The sequence below is a fragment of the Pteropus medius genome, unplaced genomic scaffold, assembly GCF_902729225.1.
Source record: "Pteropus medius unplaced genomic scaffold, Ma_sr-lr_union100, whole genome shotgun sequence".
In the NCBI taxonomy this organism is placed as follows: Eukaryota; Metazoa; Chordata; class Mammalia; order Chiroptera; family Pteropodidae; genus Pteropus; species Pteropus medius.
This window is the reverse complement of record NW_024340699.1, coordinates 13,487,241-13,505,662: the sequence shown is the minus strand read 5'-3', so window position 1 is coordinate 13,505,662 and position 18,422 is coordinate 13,487,241. Positions and strand designations below refer to the sequence as shown.

General features: G+C 51.0%; 1 protein-coding gene across 1 annotated transcript in view; it reads left to right on the top strand.

The window, feature by feature from the left end:
• Positions 1-8,832: 8,832 nt before the first annotated feature.
• The window catches only part of GRID2IP (Grid2 interacting protein), a 30,419-nt gene continuing 20,829 nt past the window's right edge, over positions 8,833-18,422 (top strand). The window contains 2 exon segments of the mRNA XM_039880271.1: positions 8,833-9,548; positions 14,550-14,704. Of these exon segments, the coding sequence (XP_039736205.1) occupies positions 9,135-9,548; positions 14,550-14,704 (569 nt within the window). The 5' untranslated portion in view covers positions 8,833-9,134.

Below are 18,422 nucleotides of genomic sequence, written 5' to 3'. Positions count from 1 at the left end.
GGAATGGCAAAGAAGGCCAAGTTAAGGGAGTCAGCCTACCTCGAAAACCAGAAAATAGAGGACGTGTTCGCTCATCTCTCCAGGGAGTGTCAAACAGGGGAGGCCAATGGGAGGGATCTAGAATGAGTGTCCTACAGAATCCATGAAATGTCCCTGGTGGGGAAGTCAGGAGCCCTGGCCTGGCTCAATAATCACAGTGAACCACCAGGTTCTGATGGCTCTCCGGACCAGTGAGCCACCAGGCCAACGTCTCTTTAGAGCCAGCTACAGATGGCACAGAGCTGCCTTAGGAGCCCTTCCCCCAACCCAGAAAAGGCAACCAACCCACACCAGATTGTAATGTAGATGATAAACAAAACTTTATTACGTTACGTCGCTGCGATTGGAGGTCATTTGTTACAGCAGCTAACATTAATCACCCTGACTAATATACTATCTGAGTTGTTCATGAAAGCCATAGCATGGTGCCCCATGCCGATCATCAAGCCTGCCCTGAAAATGCCATTCATTATGTCGTTGGTCAGCTTCAGCTCTCTTGTCATGAGGATGGACAGTCATCTGGACCAACTTCTCTTCCCCACCCCCCGCGCCGCAGGTGGTCACCCACTCCCCTGCCTTTGATCTTAAGGGCACAGAGGCTTTGGGTAGGAGTACACGACATGCCTGCAAGATGGTGATGGTCAGTTTGGACTCTTCTCAGTCCAGGTGGCTGGATGTGTCAGGGCAGACTTGGCACGGAGAGAGGAAGACGCCAGCCAATTTCCAACTAATGTCTGGGTTTTCTCAATCAATCCCTGTCTGCCCTCGTTTGCTCTCCTTAGCCACGGCCACTTCGCCCAGCTCTCAACACATCCTGAATGAAGAGTCTTTTAGCCATATTCAGATAAAATGTCTCTATGGCATTGCATTAGTTTGCTTCGGCTGCCATAACAAAACACCACAGACTGGGTGGCTTAAACAATATAAATCCGTTTTCTCCCAGTTTCAGAGGCTGAAAGTCTGAGATCAAGGTGTCAACAGTGTTGGTTTCTCCTGAAGCCTCTCTCCCTCTCTCTGGCTTGTAGATGGCCACCTTCTCTCTGTGTCCTCACATGGTCTTTCCTCTGTGCATGTGCGTCCCTGGTGTCTCTATGTTCAGCTTTCCTCTTATAAGGACACCCGTCGCATTGGATTAGGGCCCCCCCTAACGACCTCATTTAAACTTAGTCACCTCTTTCTCTTTGAAGGCCTTATCTCCAAAAACAGTCACATTTCAAGGCACTGAGGGTTAAGACTTCAACATGTGAACTTGGGGGGAAACCACGTTGTGGTGTTCAGTCATATTTCAGTGAATTATTTAAGGGAGAGAAAAGCCTCTTCTCATAGAGGAGTCAGGTCAACTACAACATACTCTCGACGACACCACGGTTGGGCTGGATGTTTTCCAGAGTTTGTTAGAAGAAAAACAAATTAGGAAAATATCTACACAACTTTGGGTTTGATGTTGAGTTTCTAGATATAACACCAAAAGCATAATCCCCTTAAAATTGAATAAACTCGACTTTATTAAAATTAAATACTTTGCTCTGTGAATGACATTGCTAAAGAATGAAAATACGAGTTACCCACTTGGAGAAAATATTTGTAAATCACATATCAGATAAAGGACTTGTATCCAAAATACAAAAAAACAAACAAACAAACAAAAAAAACAAAACAAAAAAAACAAACCTCTTAAAACTCAACAATTACCAAAAAAAATTTAATGGTCAAAATATCTGAACAGGCACCTCCCTAAAAATGATACATGGATGCATATGGAAAGATGCTCAACATCATTTAACATTAGGAAAAAGCAAATTAAAATATCAATTACAAACCAATTGCTTGTAAGGATATGGAGCAGCAAGAACTCTCATTCTTTGCTGGTGGGAATGCAAAATGATACAGCCACTTTGGAGACAGTTTGACACAGTTAAACTTTGTCTTACCCTATGAGACAGCAATCATACTCCTAGATATTCACCCAACTGATGGAAATTTATGTCTACACAAAAACCCACATGTGAATATTTACAGTACATTTATTCATGATAACCAAAAACAAAGCCTCCAGGATGTCCTTCAATAGGTGAATGGAGAAAGAAATTGTGTCCATACAATGGAATGATGTATAAAAATAAAAAGAAATGAGTTATCAAGACACAACATGGATGAATCTTAAATGCATATTACAAACTGAAAAAACCCAGCTTGAAAAGGCCACATACTGTATATTTCCATTTACAGGAATCTGGAAAAGGCAAAAATATAGAGATGCTAAAGAGATCAGTGTTTGCCAGGGGCCTGGCCAAGGGGTCGAAGAGTGAAGCATGGCGATATTTAAGGGGGGTGAAATGCTCCTGTATGATATAGTAATGGTGGATGCGTGACATGATGCATTTGTCAAAATCCATAGAAAATTAAAGCACAAAAGTGAACCTTAATGTATGCAAGTTTTTTTAAATCACTTAGGAATTGTGATTTAAAATCACTTAGGCATCCTAAGATGAAAGACAATGTGACCCCAAAAAATCTGTGATACAAATGTGTGAAATAACCTCAATGAAGGGGATGAGGGGAAAAGATGCCGACCTAAGTAAATTTGGAAATGAGTGGGGACAGTAAGACCAGAGGCAATTATATTTGCTTGCTCTGTCAGCGGAAAGGGCCTAGAAGCAAGAACACCCCAGCAGCTATGAGCACGTCCGATGCCCGGATCTTATTTTCTAGTACCATTCTTCAATAAAAGAAATCGGAGCTCCTTGGAAAAAAATTCGATTCTAGGGCTGGGATGAGCCTGAACCATCTTAGAAAACCAGAAAATAAAGCAGCGTAAAACACACATATGCACACATCACACGCACATACACACACACAGCAAAGGGACACAGGAGCTAACTGAAGAGAGGCTATTGGCCAAAGGTGGGATGATTTGAGCGAAAAAATAAGTAACATAGTATTGGATTATAATCCAAAGTATAAAATAAATATCCATGAGTCCATAGTGATATACATAAATGATTGAATCAATGATATCAATAAATAGGGGAGAGGAGACGTATTTCCTATACAGAAGAATTCCAAATAATTTATGTAGAGCATAACTCCCCACCTCTAAGTGTGGGCTGTGCATAGTGACTTCCTTCCAAGAAGGACAGTGGAAGGAGTGGATGAGAGTGGAGAAATCTGAGAAGCATGAGCTTGGGCAGATGATCAAGGTCAACAGCATGGAAATCATGTTGGCAGCATACACCCTTGATATGATGTAATGAGAATGGCACTCAATGGCTTTTGTGGTCTTCCTCGCCAGAACCCATAACCAGTCTCACTATGAGATACCAGGCATATCCAAGTGTGGAGCATCCCGTGAAATAGCTGACTAATACTCCTCAAAACTGTCAAGGTAAAAAAGGGAGGAGAATACTAAAGAATATATTTAACGAATCTGTTATGATCTATTTTTTAAAAAATCTGTCAAGGTAATCAAAACCAAGGAAACTGCCACTGATTGGAGAAGCCTAAGGAGACATAACAGCTACATGTGTCATCCTGAATGGGACCCTGGGACAGAGAAAGGACATCAGGCAAAAACTAAGAAATTGTGAATTATAATTAGTAATAGATATAAAAAGGTAGTTAATAATAATGGATCGATAATAGTTCATTAACTGTGACAAATGTACCAGTAATGTAAGATGTCAATCATAAGGGAAGCGGATGTGGAGTATATGGAAACAGTGTTGTCTTTGAAAACTTCCTGTGAATCTAAAACTACTCTAAAATTAAAAGTGTATTTTATAAAGAGTAGTTTGTAACTTTGGGGAACACAGTTGAATTGTCAGAAGGACATAGTAAGAGCGAATATAATAATCATCACAAAACAGTGCTCACCACGTACCACACTGGGCGCCATCCTTGAGACGCCCTTGAGATTACTAGGCAGCCGTGCAGGGAGAATTGACTTCCTCCTGTTAGAGGATGGGGTCTCAGCGTTTATTAATGTACTCACTCGTTTTACGATATCCAGGGCATGCAGGAGTGCTAGGGGAGGGCTCATGGGACAGGAGACGTCTGAACATGGTCTAAGGGGCACCTGCGGACATCTGGAGGAAAAGCGTCTAGACAGAGGGAAGAACCAGGGCAAAGGCCCGGAGGCGGGCGCGTGCCTGCCTGTGCGTGGAGGGAGCGAGCAGCGGGTAGTGTAGTAGGGCGAAAAGTCGGAGAGATGCCGAGAGGCTTGACTGGGTAGGGTCTCGCGGGCCATTGTGAGGACTTAAGCGATGGGGAGGGTTTTGAGCGGAAGAGTGACATGATGGGACTTTCCTTTTAACAGATTAATCCGGCTGCTATGTTGACGATAGGCTGCAGGGGGCAAGGGACAACCTGTGAGGAGGCTGAACAAAGTTGGGAGGCAGAGGCGTGATGGTGGCAGTGAAGGTGGAGAGAAGCCGGTGAGTTCTGGTTATAATTTGAAAGTAGAAGGCAGAGTCTTTAGGATTTAATTTAAAACGTAAAATAAAGACAGCCCTTCTGAGCAGCACCTGCCCAAGGGGCCCCAGAGGTTCTTTTTTCCATCCTGGCAGATACCTCCCTACCCCCTGGATACCCCAGAAACCTGGGCCTGGCTCCCTCCCTCCACCTGCTGGCATCCTAATGGCTTGGTTGGCTCAACCCTCTGAGCCCAGTGAGAAATGCCCTGGGCACATTTTGAGCCTGTTGAGACAGCCTGGGCGAAGCCTTAAAGATGGAACATGGGGCATGGAGAAAGGATCCTGGCTGGGGCTCCAGAGATGTGTATTCTTCTGTGGTCAGTTCTAGGGTCTTGAACTTGAAGTCCCCTGAGGGCTCAGAGAGAGGAAGGCAGAGATGGCAAACAGCACCTCAGGCGCTCACGAGCTGGTGTGACCCTGGGTGAGTCCCTTCATCTCTCTGAAGCTGTCCTCTCTAACGTGGGGCTAACAATTCTGACTTTGTCAGGAGAGTTGTGACAAAAATGACAGCTCCCTGGCACATGATCAGGTGTGGCTCAGTGTGTGTTCTTTTCTCCACCCCCTTTAAGGTACAAGGTTTCAGGGCATACCCCCCAAATAATTCAAGTTTTAAATATCGACTTCACCGAAGTGTAACAGACATGATAAACTGCATACATTTAAGGTGTACAGGTCAATGAATTGTGACATGCCCATGCTTGTAAAATTACCACCACGAGCGAAATACAGAACATTTCCATCATCATGCCCCTCTGCAATTCACCCTTCCTGCTGCTTCAGCCCCAGGAATCACTGAGCTGTTTTCTGCCGTTATGAATCTGTTTGCATGTTATAGAATTTAATATAAATAGAATCAGAATATTTTGTTATTGGCTTCTTTCACTTAGCATAACAAGTGCTCTTGAGGTTCGTCCATGTCGTGTGTATCAGTAGTTCATACTGCAAGCTCCCTAGCAGAATTTATAATGTGAGACTAGAGAGTACATATAGACACATCTGTCTCACACACACGTGCATATACACACACACACATACACACACACACACACTAACTTGGAGGCACCTCAGGGCAAAGCAAACTCTGGAAAACATCCAGCTCAATCATGGTGACTTATTAACAGTATCTTCTAATCTATCTGATCCTCATCCCCCACATCCTGAGAAGAGGGTTTAAAAATCAACTTAATTTTAGAAGTTTTAGATTTGCGGAGGTCATGAAGATAGTGCAGGTCCCTTTTACCCCATACCCAATGTCCCCTGTTGCCGACATCTTATATTATTAGGGAACATTTGTCACAGCTGATGACCTAATTTTGATCCATTATTATTAGCTAATTCGGATTTCCTTCGTTTTGACCTAATGTCCTTCCTCTCACCTAGGATCTCATCCAGCATGCCACGCTGCATTTGGTTATCAGGTCTCCTTAGAATCCTCTAATCTGTGACTTTCCTTGTTTGTGGTGACTTTGACGGTTTTGAAGAGTCAGGCATTTTCAGGATGTCCCTCGACTTGGCTTGCCCGATGTCTTTCTCATGGTTAGACTGGTCATGGGTTACCGGGAGAAGACCACAGAAGCAAAGTGCCTTTCTCATCGCATCCAATGAAGGGTGCAATGCCATCAATCTGATTTATCCCTGGAGATGTTGACCTTGATCACTTGACTGAGGTCACGTTTGTCAAGTTTGTCCACTGTAAAGTTGCTCTTCCCCCCACCCCTTCATGCTGTCCCTTTGGAAGGAAGGCAGTGTATGCAGCTCACACCTAAAGGGAAAGTAGCTGCCTAAATTGTTCGGAATCCTTCTGCATAGGAGATGTGTCTCCTCGTTTATTTAATTAATTGTCCATTTATATCAGTATGGAATGGTGGATATTTATTTTATACTTTGGGTTATAATCCAATACTATGTTTTTTACTTTGTTGCTCCAACTGTTCCAGCATTGGCCCCTGGGGGCTCCTGTGTCCCTTTGATTGTGTGTGTGTGTGTGTGTGTGTGTGTGTGTGTGTGTGTGTGTGTGTGTGTGTGAAGCCCGTCCTTACTCTCTGGCACTAGAAGATGCTCCAGGCTCATTTTGTATACTTCCTGCCCAAGCCCTAGAATCAGCCATTTCTCCAAGGATCCCAGGCTCTGTTTATTGTGGAATAATACAGAAATCAAAACCTGGCACTGGATGTGCTCATTGCTGCTGGGGTGTCCTTGCTTCTAGGCCCTCTTGGCTGACAGAGCAAGCAAGTGTATGTGCAGATACTAACCTACGTATATACACATATCTGTGAATACGTCTATATGCATCCATCTGCAGCTATGGTAAGCTGCACACAAGATCATACTGATGCCCCCCATTCTAATCCAGTATGACATGGATCATTCCAGCTTTCCCCTTTGCTTGTCTGCAACCTCTCATCCAACAGAGAGAAACCTGGCTCCCACAATCCATTTACTTAATTGTCCAAGTCCAGTGATTTCAGAATTATTAACCTGTACTCACTCCCACGGGAAACTACTTCAGAAACCAGAGCGCAGTGCGATGCGCAGTTCCTTTTGCCTGCAGTTGTACAGGCTCCACTCATTTCCAGAATTACTTAGGTCAGCATCTTTTCTCCCACCCAGACCTTTTTTCCTGGCCTGGCTCTCCCTTCCACCCGTCAATAAAATCTGGCCTAAGGGGCTCCACGGGTGGTGTTCTCTGTGGGGACCAGACCCCAATGCTCTATTGAGCCTCATCAGTCCCCTCTGCTATCTGTAGATTAAGTGACACCCCTCACCCCAAAACAATCCAACCAAATCCTCTCAATCCACCTGCCAAGCTCTGTGACCTCATGGGCACACTGTCTCAAGGCCCAGCTCGTCAAGTGTCACTCCTGCCTGAGGACCATCGCTCATTCCCCCAGGACCATGTAGCAGGGGCCGGCCACTCTGGGTCCTGGCCGAGCCGTCCCGCCGTTCTGCTGGTCTTCCTGGTAACTGGGGCCTTCTCAGGTTACTCAGAGGATCACTTTGCCTTAGAAACTCCAGCTGTCACCTCGGACGCATCAGTAACCGATGCCAAGGCCCTGAGCAGCACAGGGCCGGCAAGAAGCAGGTATCACTGGGAGTTCCGCAAGTGCTGTGTTCTGTCACCACGTCCATTGCAGGCACCAGTAAAAGAGGTGAGCAGATCTGGGGGGTGGGGGTGCAGCACCCAAAATTCTGTTATGGGGCCCTGGGATGTCTCCCTTTCGTGCCCTGAGTTAGCTCAGTCAGCCCTGTCAAGAGCCTGGATTCCTGCTTCCAGCCAAAGGCCAGGTGGCGGAGAGGGGCCCAGAGCGGGGGCTCTGCGTAGGTGGGAGAGGGCTGGGGTCGGTCTTCAGGGCCAGAGGGCTTGACATGGTGAAAGCCAGGGGCGTCCAGGTGCTGGCAGCCTCTTCGGCCCTATGGGCACCACAGGCTGGGTGTAGAGGTTTTAGGAATTGCTGGCTCTGGCCTCTGACAGGCAGCCCTGTCGCAGGTGTGTTGTTCAGAACAGGTGTGCACCCGGAGGGTGAGCATTGCCCTGGCCCCAAATTCTAGAGTATCTAGGTATCCAGCCTGTCCTTCCTTGACTGTGGAGGAGCTGGTTGCTTCTGTCATGGCACGAGCCCCTCCAAGACATGGTGATGCCCTCACCCTTTCTTGGTGTCTAGGGCAGCCACCAAGTGACAAAGGAAGTGTCCCTGAGGCTCCATGGCAGCAGCACCTCCTGGCAGAGGAGCACAAGAGCCCCTGGGGTGTGACAGCCTCCACTCCACCCAGTGTGAGGAGTTCTCACATCGTGCTCTCTTGGCGGGTGACACAGGTTCTCACTGGATGTCACTCGAGGGCTTTACTTCTTAGTCTGTGATGCTTTGGAACCCTGGGTCTCCCCACCCGCAACTCCCCAGCTTCCAAGAAGTGTTCCCCAGGTGTCCTAGGAGAGGGAGCCAAAAGGAGATGACTCCCATGGGCGAGGGTCTCCAAGCACCTGGGGAGGGCTGAGGGCCACCCAGGAAGGGCCTTCAAAGCCCAGCCCTCCGAGGTTCTGCTAAGCCAGGGCCAAGAAGGCCTGGGACTGCAGACTCTTCCCCAGAAAACTGAGTCTTCACACCCCGTATCGCCCACAGTTTCAGAGCCATCCATGCACTCCTGAAAGGAATCTCTGTCCTACACAGACCGGGAACACACACACTCAGAGACTGCTTCATCCAGCACAGCCCTCGCGTGCTGGGTGTTTGTGCCTCCAGCGCATCCCACCTGTCCATATGGCCGGCCTCGGAGGACAGCGGCACCTCCTCCCTAGAGCCTGTCCTAGAGCCGGGAGCCCAGACCCTAGATCAGCCACAGCATGCTTCCCCAGGGAGGTCAGGAGCCTTAAAGCTTAAAGGGCAAATATCCCCCAAAGTCAGTAGGAATTCGTGACCTCGTGTCACTGAGAAGTCCTTCTGTCATAGGGAAGTTGGTGAATTTTAGGCCCAGCTGGCTCCAGGAGTTCAGGCAGTACCTAAGAACTGATCCTCCAGAAGGTTATAGCACACTTCCCGGGCCATCGAGTGGCATGCAGCACTGCAGACTGGGCCACAAGCAATCCCCTGCGTGCTGCCTCTCTCCAGGCGCACCGTCGCTGCTGCCATGCCTGCCACCAACCAGGGCTGGCCGGAGGACTTCGGCTTCCGGCTGGGCGGCTCTGGGCCCTGCTTCGTCCTGGAGGTGGCTGAAGGGAGCAGCGCGCACGCCGGGGGGCTGCGGCCTGGGGACCAGATCCTGGAGGTGGAGGGAATGGCCGTCGGCGGCCTGAGCCGCGAGCGCCTTGTGCGCCTGGCCCGGCGCTGCCCGCGCGTGCCGCCCAGCCTCGGCGTGCTCCCAGGCCCTGACGGCGGCCTCGACGCGGGATCTGGCCCCGAGCCCCCGGCCACAGCGTTGCGGTCCCCGCGCCCGGGCCGCGGCCTCTCTCTGGGCCGTGAGCTGCTGCGCCTCGCTGGCCGCAAGCGCCCCGACGCGGTGCACCGAGAACGCAGGCGCAAAGCCCAGGAATTCAGCCGCAAGGTAGGGCGCGCCGGGCGGGGCCCGTGGGCGGGGCCCGTGGGCGGCCCCCGTGGGCGGCCCCCGTGGGCGGGCCCCGTGGGCGGGCCCCGTGGGCGGGGCCCGTGGGCGGGGCCCGTGGGCGGGGCCCGTGGGCGGGGCCCGTGGGCGGGGCCGTGGGCGGGGCCCGTGGGCGGGGCCCGTGGGCGGGGCCCGTGGGCGGGGCCCGTGGGCGGGGCCGGCTCTCCCAGGGCCTAGCGTGGGCCCGGAGCTTGAGGCTCCCGCTACCTGGAGCTGAGGCATTTTCTCGGGACAGATCGACCAGAAGTATAATGACACGCAAACTGCAAGGCCTTGTACCTAATTTTGTAATTAGGTTCGCTTGTTTTGTGGAGGTTGCTTTTCATTTTTATTGAGGTATACAGTTGTAAAGTGAATTAAGTGTACAGCTCAATAAATTTTGTATATGATACACTCTTATAACCACCACCCTGATCAAAATACAGACTAACAGAATATAGATAATAATAGAATGTTGAATATAGAATGATTCGTTCACCCCAGAAGCTTCCTGTGCGCCCCTTTCCTTGTCTATTGACCCACCCTATCAAGAGGTCACTGCTATTCTGACTTCCATCGTTACAGACGATTTTTGCATCTGTTAATGTCATATGCATGGAATTAGGCAGTATCTACTGTTTGCTGCCGGGCTTCTTGTGCTCAACACCATGTCTGTGACGTTCATCCACCTTGTGTAGCAGTGGATCGTTCTCTCTAGAATTGCCTGTATTACTAACATGATGTCTCCATCCACTTGGGCTGCTCTAACAAAATGTCAGAGGCCGGGTGGCTTATAAACAACAGGAATCAATTTCTCCCAGCCCTGGAGGACAGAAGTCTGAGGTCTGGGTGCCAACACGGTGGCGCGAGAGCCCTTTTCTGGGTTGCAGACTTCTCATTGTCCTCACAGGACGGAAGGAGCTAGGGAGCTCTCTGGGGTCTTTTTCATAAGAGCGCTAATTCCCTTTATGAAGCCCCCGCCCTCAGGACCTAATCACCTCCCAAAGGCCTCACCTCCTAATACCATCGAATCGGATATGAGGTTTTCAACATATGAATTGAGGTGGGGGGGGGCCGCAAACATTCAGACAGTAGCAGCTAGTAATGTCTACTATAATCCCAGATGACCTTTTCTAGAACCAAAGGCCACTCCCAGACGCCATCCAATCGCTGGAGAGTCGGAAAGCGGCATGGTCAGAGCCCCCAGAAGGGCAGTATGGACGTGCAGATCTGGCCAGGAAGCAGGGCCCGCGTGGTCATCAGCAGAGGGTAGACTCTGACGAGCTGCCCAGGCCAGCTGCAGTGTGTTTTCTGGCAAAGGGACATAGGAAGTGGTGGAATCTGGTTACAGCTCACCAGTACCTCCAAATCTGAGAACAAATCCCGAAAAAAGACTGCCTCGGGAAGATCAAGGACATCTGTGGATCCCCCACTGGTTTTCAACAAGCAGCTCCCAAACTCTCGCCAGCACTCACCCTGCCTCAGTTTTTCCTCCTTGAAGAATCTGATATTTATTAGAAAATCCATTAGTGTCCCGTGATGGCGCCTCATGCTTAGATGTAGGTTGAGAGCATCTGGATAATAGCTGACACCAAAACCGCACTGTGGCACAGGCCCCAGGAGGGAGGAACTATTTTTTCCTCTTTCTTACGTAAAACATCTTTCCAGCTAGCCATGTTCTCCTTTGAATTGGGGCTGCAGCTGACTTTGATTTCAAAACCACTAAGCTCTCCGGACATGGTAGGTGCACGAGAAGGGGGTGCTTGGCGCTGCAGCCTGCCCTGCTCTCCGCAAGGGAAACTGAAGTCGGCGGGGGAACTGCTAGAAATGGTACATGAGAATGGCTGGCCACTTGTGTCTCTTTGGTTTGGTTCCATAAACATTCACCAATTGCCTACTGTATGCCAGGCCCTGTGCTTGGGGCTGGGCATAAGTAAGAGGTCAGGTCCGAGTCTCGGGCTGTCGTATCTGATGAAGGAGACAGTCACACAGACTTGGGGTGTGCACATGCTGGGACTCAGGCATGCGCATAAAGTGGCCTCTGACCGGATGTTCTTGAAGCCCCTGCTTCTATGGTGTCATCACCTCTGGCAAGCCTGCCTCGATCCTCGTGTGCCGCCATCTAGGGAGCAGTTGGGTACACAGTGCTGAAGTTCAGGAGCAAGTTCTGGGCTGACGGTGAAGATGCAGGAGTCACCCTGAGCTGTCACACGTGCTGCAAGTAGGGGTGGACCGTGGCGGGTGAGGGCAGTTGTAGACAGTGCTGGGCCAGAACGACAAGAGGACGACAGGGTTGCGGGGTGAGGGGGATTTTGTTTACTTATTTATTTATAGGTTGGGAGAGACTTGCACATTAAAATAAGCTGCAGAGAAGGTGGCAGTAGAGACGCTGAGATCCATGCGTTTAGCGGTTATCGGTTAGGGACCATGATGTGCAAGGACTGGGGAAACAGCTGTGACCAGGACAGGTGGAGAGCCTGCTCTTGTGCAGCTGACATTCCAGGGGACAAAGAGACAAAGGAAGTAGACAACTCAAAAAACAAGCTATGTGGGGGAAAGGTAACAAAGTGAAGAAATGAGTGGGGGAGATGAGAGCGTGATGGGGACAGGACAGGGAAGACCCCCGAGGAGTGACTTCTGAGTGACTTTTCAGTTCTTCATCCTCTGAGAGTGGAGGATGGAGGGGAAGGGTGTAGTATCTGTTTAGAAGTTTGGAGGTGGGCAGAAGGTGAGTGAGGTGGTACCCGACAGCCCTGCTTCTGGCTGAAGTCACACCCACATGTCCCTGAGGGATGTGCATGGCAAACTCACACACTCTCTCAGCCGCCCAGTCTCCTCTTCAGGGTCAGCTCAGGATGTCAGGGCCCAGAGACATCCCAGGACCCTCGGCGAACAAGGAGGGCTCTCATGGAGTATGGACAAACAGAGGTTAGCTGCTGCATTTAAAAAAGGAACAACGCCAGACACAAAAGCCTGCACATTATATGATTCCATTGTCTATATCCAGTCTCGACAAATCCATAGAGACAGAAAAATAGATTAGCGGTTGCCAGGGGCTGGGAATAAGGAAATGGGGAGTGACTGCTGATAGGTTTTCATTTAGGGGGATGAAAAGGTTCTGGGACGAGGTAGTGGTGATGGTTACACAACAGCAAGCACTCGATGCCGCTGAAATGAACACATTAAAATGGTTACAATGGTAAATTTTCTTTTGTAAGAATTTTTAACACAGTAAAAAAAAAGAGAAAAAAGGAACAATGTTTCTTTTCCTGACTACATGTCGTATAAGCTCACTGTAGGAAAAATGGAAACCACTGAATTATAAAAAAATCCAAATCACTGTAAAACTTAGTGCATATTTCATCTGCACAAACACATGTATAATTATATATAAAAAATGTCATGCTATGTGTTCCATTCAATTATCTGTTTTTTTCACTTGCCTGTTTATCACTTTTCCATGTAATGTATAACAGCTTTATTGAGCTTTTACTCACATGCCGTATAATTTACTCATTTCAAGTGTACAGCAATGGTTTTTAGTGTATTCGCAGAATGGTATTACCATCACTGCAGTCAACTGCAGAACATTTTAATCACCCCAAAAAGAAACCTTGTACCCCTTAGCTGTCACTCCCCATTTTATGTTTTTAAACAAAGATTAATAGCATCATTCTCACTGGCCAAAGAGTACCACGTTGCCTCAAATCTAAAACGCTGTCAATTGCAAGATGCACCATTGTTTTATTACCTCTAAGAAAGAAAAATCCCTGCCAGTTAACCCATGACACATGCTTCCTTAGTACCTTCTTGTCACATAATTTAGTCATTATTGAAAGAGGACTTTTAGTCTTATTCGGACATATTTAGCACCAGCGATGCACAGAATTCAATGGACGTAACAACATGAACACCTATGACCAGATTCACACATGCGCAGGAATGACAGTTACTCATAAGACACATGCTCATCTCGGAGATGTTAAAACATGAAGAAATACCCTAGCATCAACGATGTCCATATTGCAGAGTATGGAGCGAACTTGGCTACATAACATCGGGAGTCAACTCCACTAACATGTAGGAAAGGAACCTGTGTGCGGGACAGTTCACAGCATCAGTGCTGGAGACCCAAGAAAAGATCGGCGACCCGGAGCACAGCTGTCCTAAAGCATCCCTCAGGAAGCGTGTGCTAACGGCGTGCTGTGGGCCTCTGTACTGCCCTGAACAAGCTCTGCTGTCCCGCCTCTCTACGACATTCCTTCAAGGGCCAAAGCCCTGGACAAGAGCCTCCAGGGGTGAAAGCTACAGCACAACTGCCAGGGTCTTGCCTCCCACCATTTGGAGTTTCCTCCCTTCTTGGCTAAATAGCCAATAAACTACAAATATCTCCCAAATAAGTGTACTGCACGCCCATTTCCATCGGCCACCCAGACTCCGCTGAGATTAGCCCCAGCTGGTTTGTACACAAACATGAGGAGCACAGAAGTCCAAAGAAAGCACCAAGGGAGTCCAAATGCAGGGCTAAGCATGCACTCCAGGGCTTTTTTGTGAAGCCAGAATGTTCTCTGTGGGATCTCTCAGCCAACGGTGTAGTAGAAGGGAGAATAGTATTATAATAATAGTAACTAGCAATTATGGAGTGCCTGGCACACATTTATGTTCTTGTAACGATTGCTTTGCTTCTTAAAATATTTGGTAGAAGGGCCTTCTCTGGGCTTGAGTCCTGACCTTGTGATCCTAGGCAAGTCCCTTCACCTCTACGGCCTCAGTTTCCTTAAATGTAAAAAGAAGGTCCTAGCTGGCCCATGTCATGGGGCTGCTGAGGTTTCAAATGAAGTGATTGAGTAGGGCGCTTATCCCTGGGCTCGGGCAGCGCTGCTGTGTCAGCTAAACTGAGGGAGGGATGGAGGGGCCAGCGATTCCCTGGGTCCCTTGTGACCTTCACAGGATCCTTCCGTGCAGGTGGATGAGATCTTGGGGGACCAGCTGACTGCCAAGGAGCAGGTGTTCACTGCACTGAAGCAGTTTGCAGCCGAGCAACGGGTGGATGACCTGGTGTGGGCGCTCACCCTGGCACTGCCCCGCGAGGCCCGTGGGCCACTCCTGGACAACCTCAGGTACCTCAGCCGGTCGGCCGGGGTGGGGTGGGCAGGCAGGGTGCGTCTCACTCAGGGAGGTCTGCTCTCCCACCGCCGCCCCAGGCACTGCAGCCGCGTAGCCTGCTCCTGAGCTGGACTCCTTCAGTCCCAGAGCAAGGGTGGGCCAGTGCTCCTGGGAAGGGCAGCTCTGCCCGGTGCCAGGTCGTCTCGCTGAGTGAGAAAGAAGGGGCTGCTAACCGTTGGCCGGGGACAGGCACAGAGGGCCCGATCTGAAGTCACAGCCTCCCCTGTTCTATCCCCAAACCTAGATGGTAGAAATCAACAGGATGCCAAGATACTCCTAGTTCTCTATGGAGACAGTGCAGTGGCTCAATGTGAAGTCCAGGGTTGTGCTGCGTGGGTCCCTGACACCAGGGTCCTCTCCACCCTTTGATGATGCCGGCTGTGTGCCACGATCTCACCAGGACCCTAGAGGAACACTCTCTGAATCCCCCCAGCACGATTATTCGTCCCGTTTCACAAAGACGGACTGGGGTTCAGAGAGGCTAAGAGGCTGGCTGGAAGCCACACAGCTCAGGAGGGGCAGGCACAGGAGCGCGGACTGAGTCAGCTGTGCGCTTTCTGCTCTTCCGCTCAGCCTCGGACCCCGAAGTTTATGCTTCAGGGAAAAAAAAATCTCCCGGTGTCCCCACCTGAAGTGGCCCAAGGACTCTCCTGGGCCCCCTCCCAGCTTTTCCTGCCAGGGTGTCACTGCCCGACGCTGCCCAGCTTTGATCAGGTCCCCCTGGGCCTGCGCTGCGTTCCCTGCGGGGGTCCTGCGGGGGTCCTGCGGGGGTCCTGCGGGGGTTTTTTCCCTCTTCGCCCCGCCTCCCCCGGCTGTGACTGCTCTCCCGCCCCTGCCCTCCCCTCCCCCTTCCTGGGCGCAGCCCGCCCCCTCCCCTCGCTGCCATTCACCCCTGCAGCCTGCCCCTCCCTCTGGGCCTGGCCAATGTCAGGGACGGGGCTGGCCACCACCCATCCCCCCGCCCCCCCAAGCCCTGGCGGGCGCAGCGCCTCGGCTCTGCAGCGGAGCACAGAAGGCCACCGAAAGAGGCCACCATGAGCTGCCTGGGGTGAGTTAGGGGCCCGCCCCTTGCTGGGAAAATCCGGAGAGGAAAAACAAGAAAGTTATTTCTGGAGCCGAATTTCGGATGGAGAGGCGATGGGTGGGCAGCCCCCCGCCCCCCTCCGCCAGGGCCGTGCCAGGGACGAGCGCGGCGGGCTGTCCCCTGGGAAGTTGGCACACGTCTCAAGGCTGCGAGCATCCGGACTCCGCCGGAGGTCCCCTCTGTTCCCTTGGCCTCCCTTTGGTGGTGCCCGGCTTCTGTCCCCGCCGCCGCTGCCGGAACAGCCCCCACGCCTGCCTTTCCAGTCTGCAGCTGGTCCCCAAGCGACCAGCAGCGGGTCAGGAAGAGCCGGGGTGGGGGAGGCGCCCCCTTGGGCGCACGATGTGGAGCTTGGGAAGTGGGAATCCTGGACAGCTGGGGTACCCGTTCCCCGCAGCATCCTCGGGGCGCTGCTGGCGAGGACGAAACAGCAGCCTCTGTAGTCAGCGCGTGTCAAGTGCGACAGGAAAATTGGGGAGACTGCTAGAGGAGGGGTTGGCGCCCCGCTGGGCTCTCCTGGGAGTGTGGCTTCAGCTACTCTCACCCCTACCTCCCCCCAACCCCAGGCTCTGGTGGCCCAGGGGTGCAGTGATCCCCCACCCAGCACCTTTCCAACAGAGCTCAGGGGGGCGTGGAGGAGTCACGGACACAGCTGTGATCCCCAGGGCAGAGTGCTGTTGGAGACAGCCAAGGGCTACATCATCAGGGGGCAACCAGGGCGGGCTCCTCGGAGGAGGCAGCAGGTGCCAATGCTGTGGCTCAGGCAGTGACTAGTGGGGTCTGGTGGTGTGTCCTGCGGAGATGAGGGAGTTCTTCAGGGCCAGGCATCTAGCCACAGGGGTGGACCCCTGAGCACCAAGGTAGGGTGGTGCCACACAGGCTCATGGGTTCCCAACACTGGATGCCCAACAGCGCCCAGCTGTGAACCATCCTGCATTGGGGAAGGGGCCTTGAAGACCTACGGCTGTGGCCCTGGGACCCTCTTCCGCCACATCGAGGAAAGACAAGGTTTAAATGAGACTCTGAGCAGCAAAGGGGAGGTGAAGATAAATGTGCGTGCGTGTGTGTGTGTGTGCGCGCGTGCTCAGTAGAGGCTGGAACCCATCTAAATCACCCTGTGGCCTCTGAGGGGTGGTCCCAGTGGCCAAAAGGAAGGCTTGAGGAGAAAGAAGAAGCTGGGCCATTTAGTACACAGTAGCCAGTGGCTCCGTGTGGCTATTTAAAATTAAATTTAATGAGTATTAAATACAATTTAAAATTCAGCTTCCCAGTCTCACTAGCCACAGTTCAAGTGTTCAGTAGCCACACGTGGCTAGTGGCGACCGTTCACATCATTGCAGAAAGTTCTTGGGCCAGTGCTGCGTGAGAGGGAGATTGGGGTCAGTGGCAGCAACACCAGCAATGGGTCTCATCTTCCTTGACAATGGCAGCTAATCCCAAGGCTCCAAGCCTAATTTGGGTCTGTCCCCAAAGGGATCCCAGTTTGATGAAGTGATAAAATGGCTTTCTAATTAGGACAAACCAGGCACTTTGGAAAGTGTGACGTGGTTAGCAGGGAACAGGAAAGCTCTATCAGCTTTAGGGTCTGCTAGTGTTTCTGGAAATAAGCAAGCAGGGGAAGGGGTAGCAAAGGAGGTGGTGGAGGAAGCTGGAATTTGAAATCCCCACAGACCTAGCTTGAACCCCAAGTTCACTCACTAGCTGTGCGACCTTGAACAGGCTCATTGACCTGTACCGTGTATCTATAAAATGAGACAGTAGTACCTACATGTCCCCAGTGGGGTTCTCGGAGGGAAATAACGTAAATGAACTCTGCCAACTGCAAGCCCAAAAGAGATTAGTCGAGAATCCGGGGCGCGGGGCGAGGGAATATCTATCTGCACTTCCTTCACCCTCTTCTGCTGTAAGGACAAGTGTCAGGGACACCTTATTGAGAGACAAAGTTATTGCGAGAAGTCTATGAAACTGTGAAGCTAGACGTGCCGGGCGTGTAAATGTGCTCGGTTAGCTCAGTTTCCCCTGAGGAAGGTCTCTGTCTCCTTAGAGAGGTTTCTCAACCACGGCCCTGTGGACGTTTTGGGCCCATTCATTCTCTGTGGTTGAACTACTCTGTACATTGTGGGATATTTAGCAGCATCCCTAGCCTCCACCCACTAGATGCCAGTAGTATAGCCCCCTGCCAGTTGTCATTTTGTGACAACCTAAAATATTTCCGGACAGTGCCAAATGTCCCTTGGGGGGCAGAATGGCCAGCCCCCTGTTGAGAACTACTACTCTTGAGTGATCTGCCTTTGGCAGCACCGTCTCGCTGGGGTAGGCACTTCAGGGAAGGCCAGCTGTTGCCTGACCCCTGGCCACCCCATGCTGCTTTGGGTCCACTGACCAGATGTGCCAGCTGCTGCCTCTTCCGGCGCCTTCACTGGCGCCAAGGCAATGTGTGCACTGCTGGCTGTGTCTGGATTCGAGCGTGAGCATTTGCTCTTTGCTGGCATCTTCTCTGTCCACAGAAAGGTGGGCAGTGTTCGTAGCCTTCGGGCAGGCTGGTGCTGGGTTCTGGACCATTGCAGCTCGTACAGAGCAAGCAGGAATGT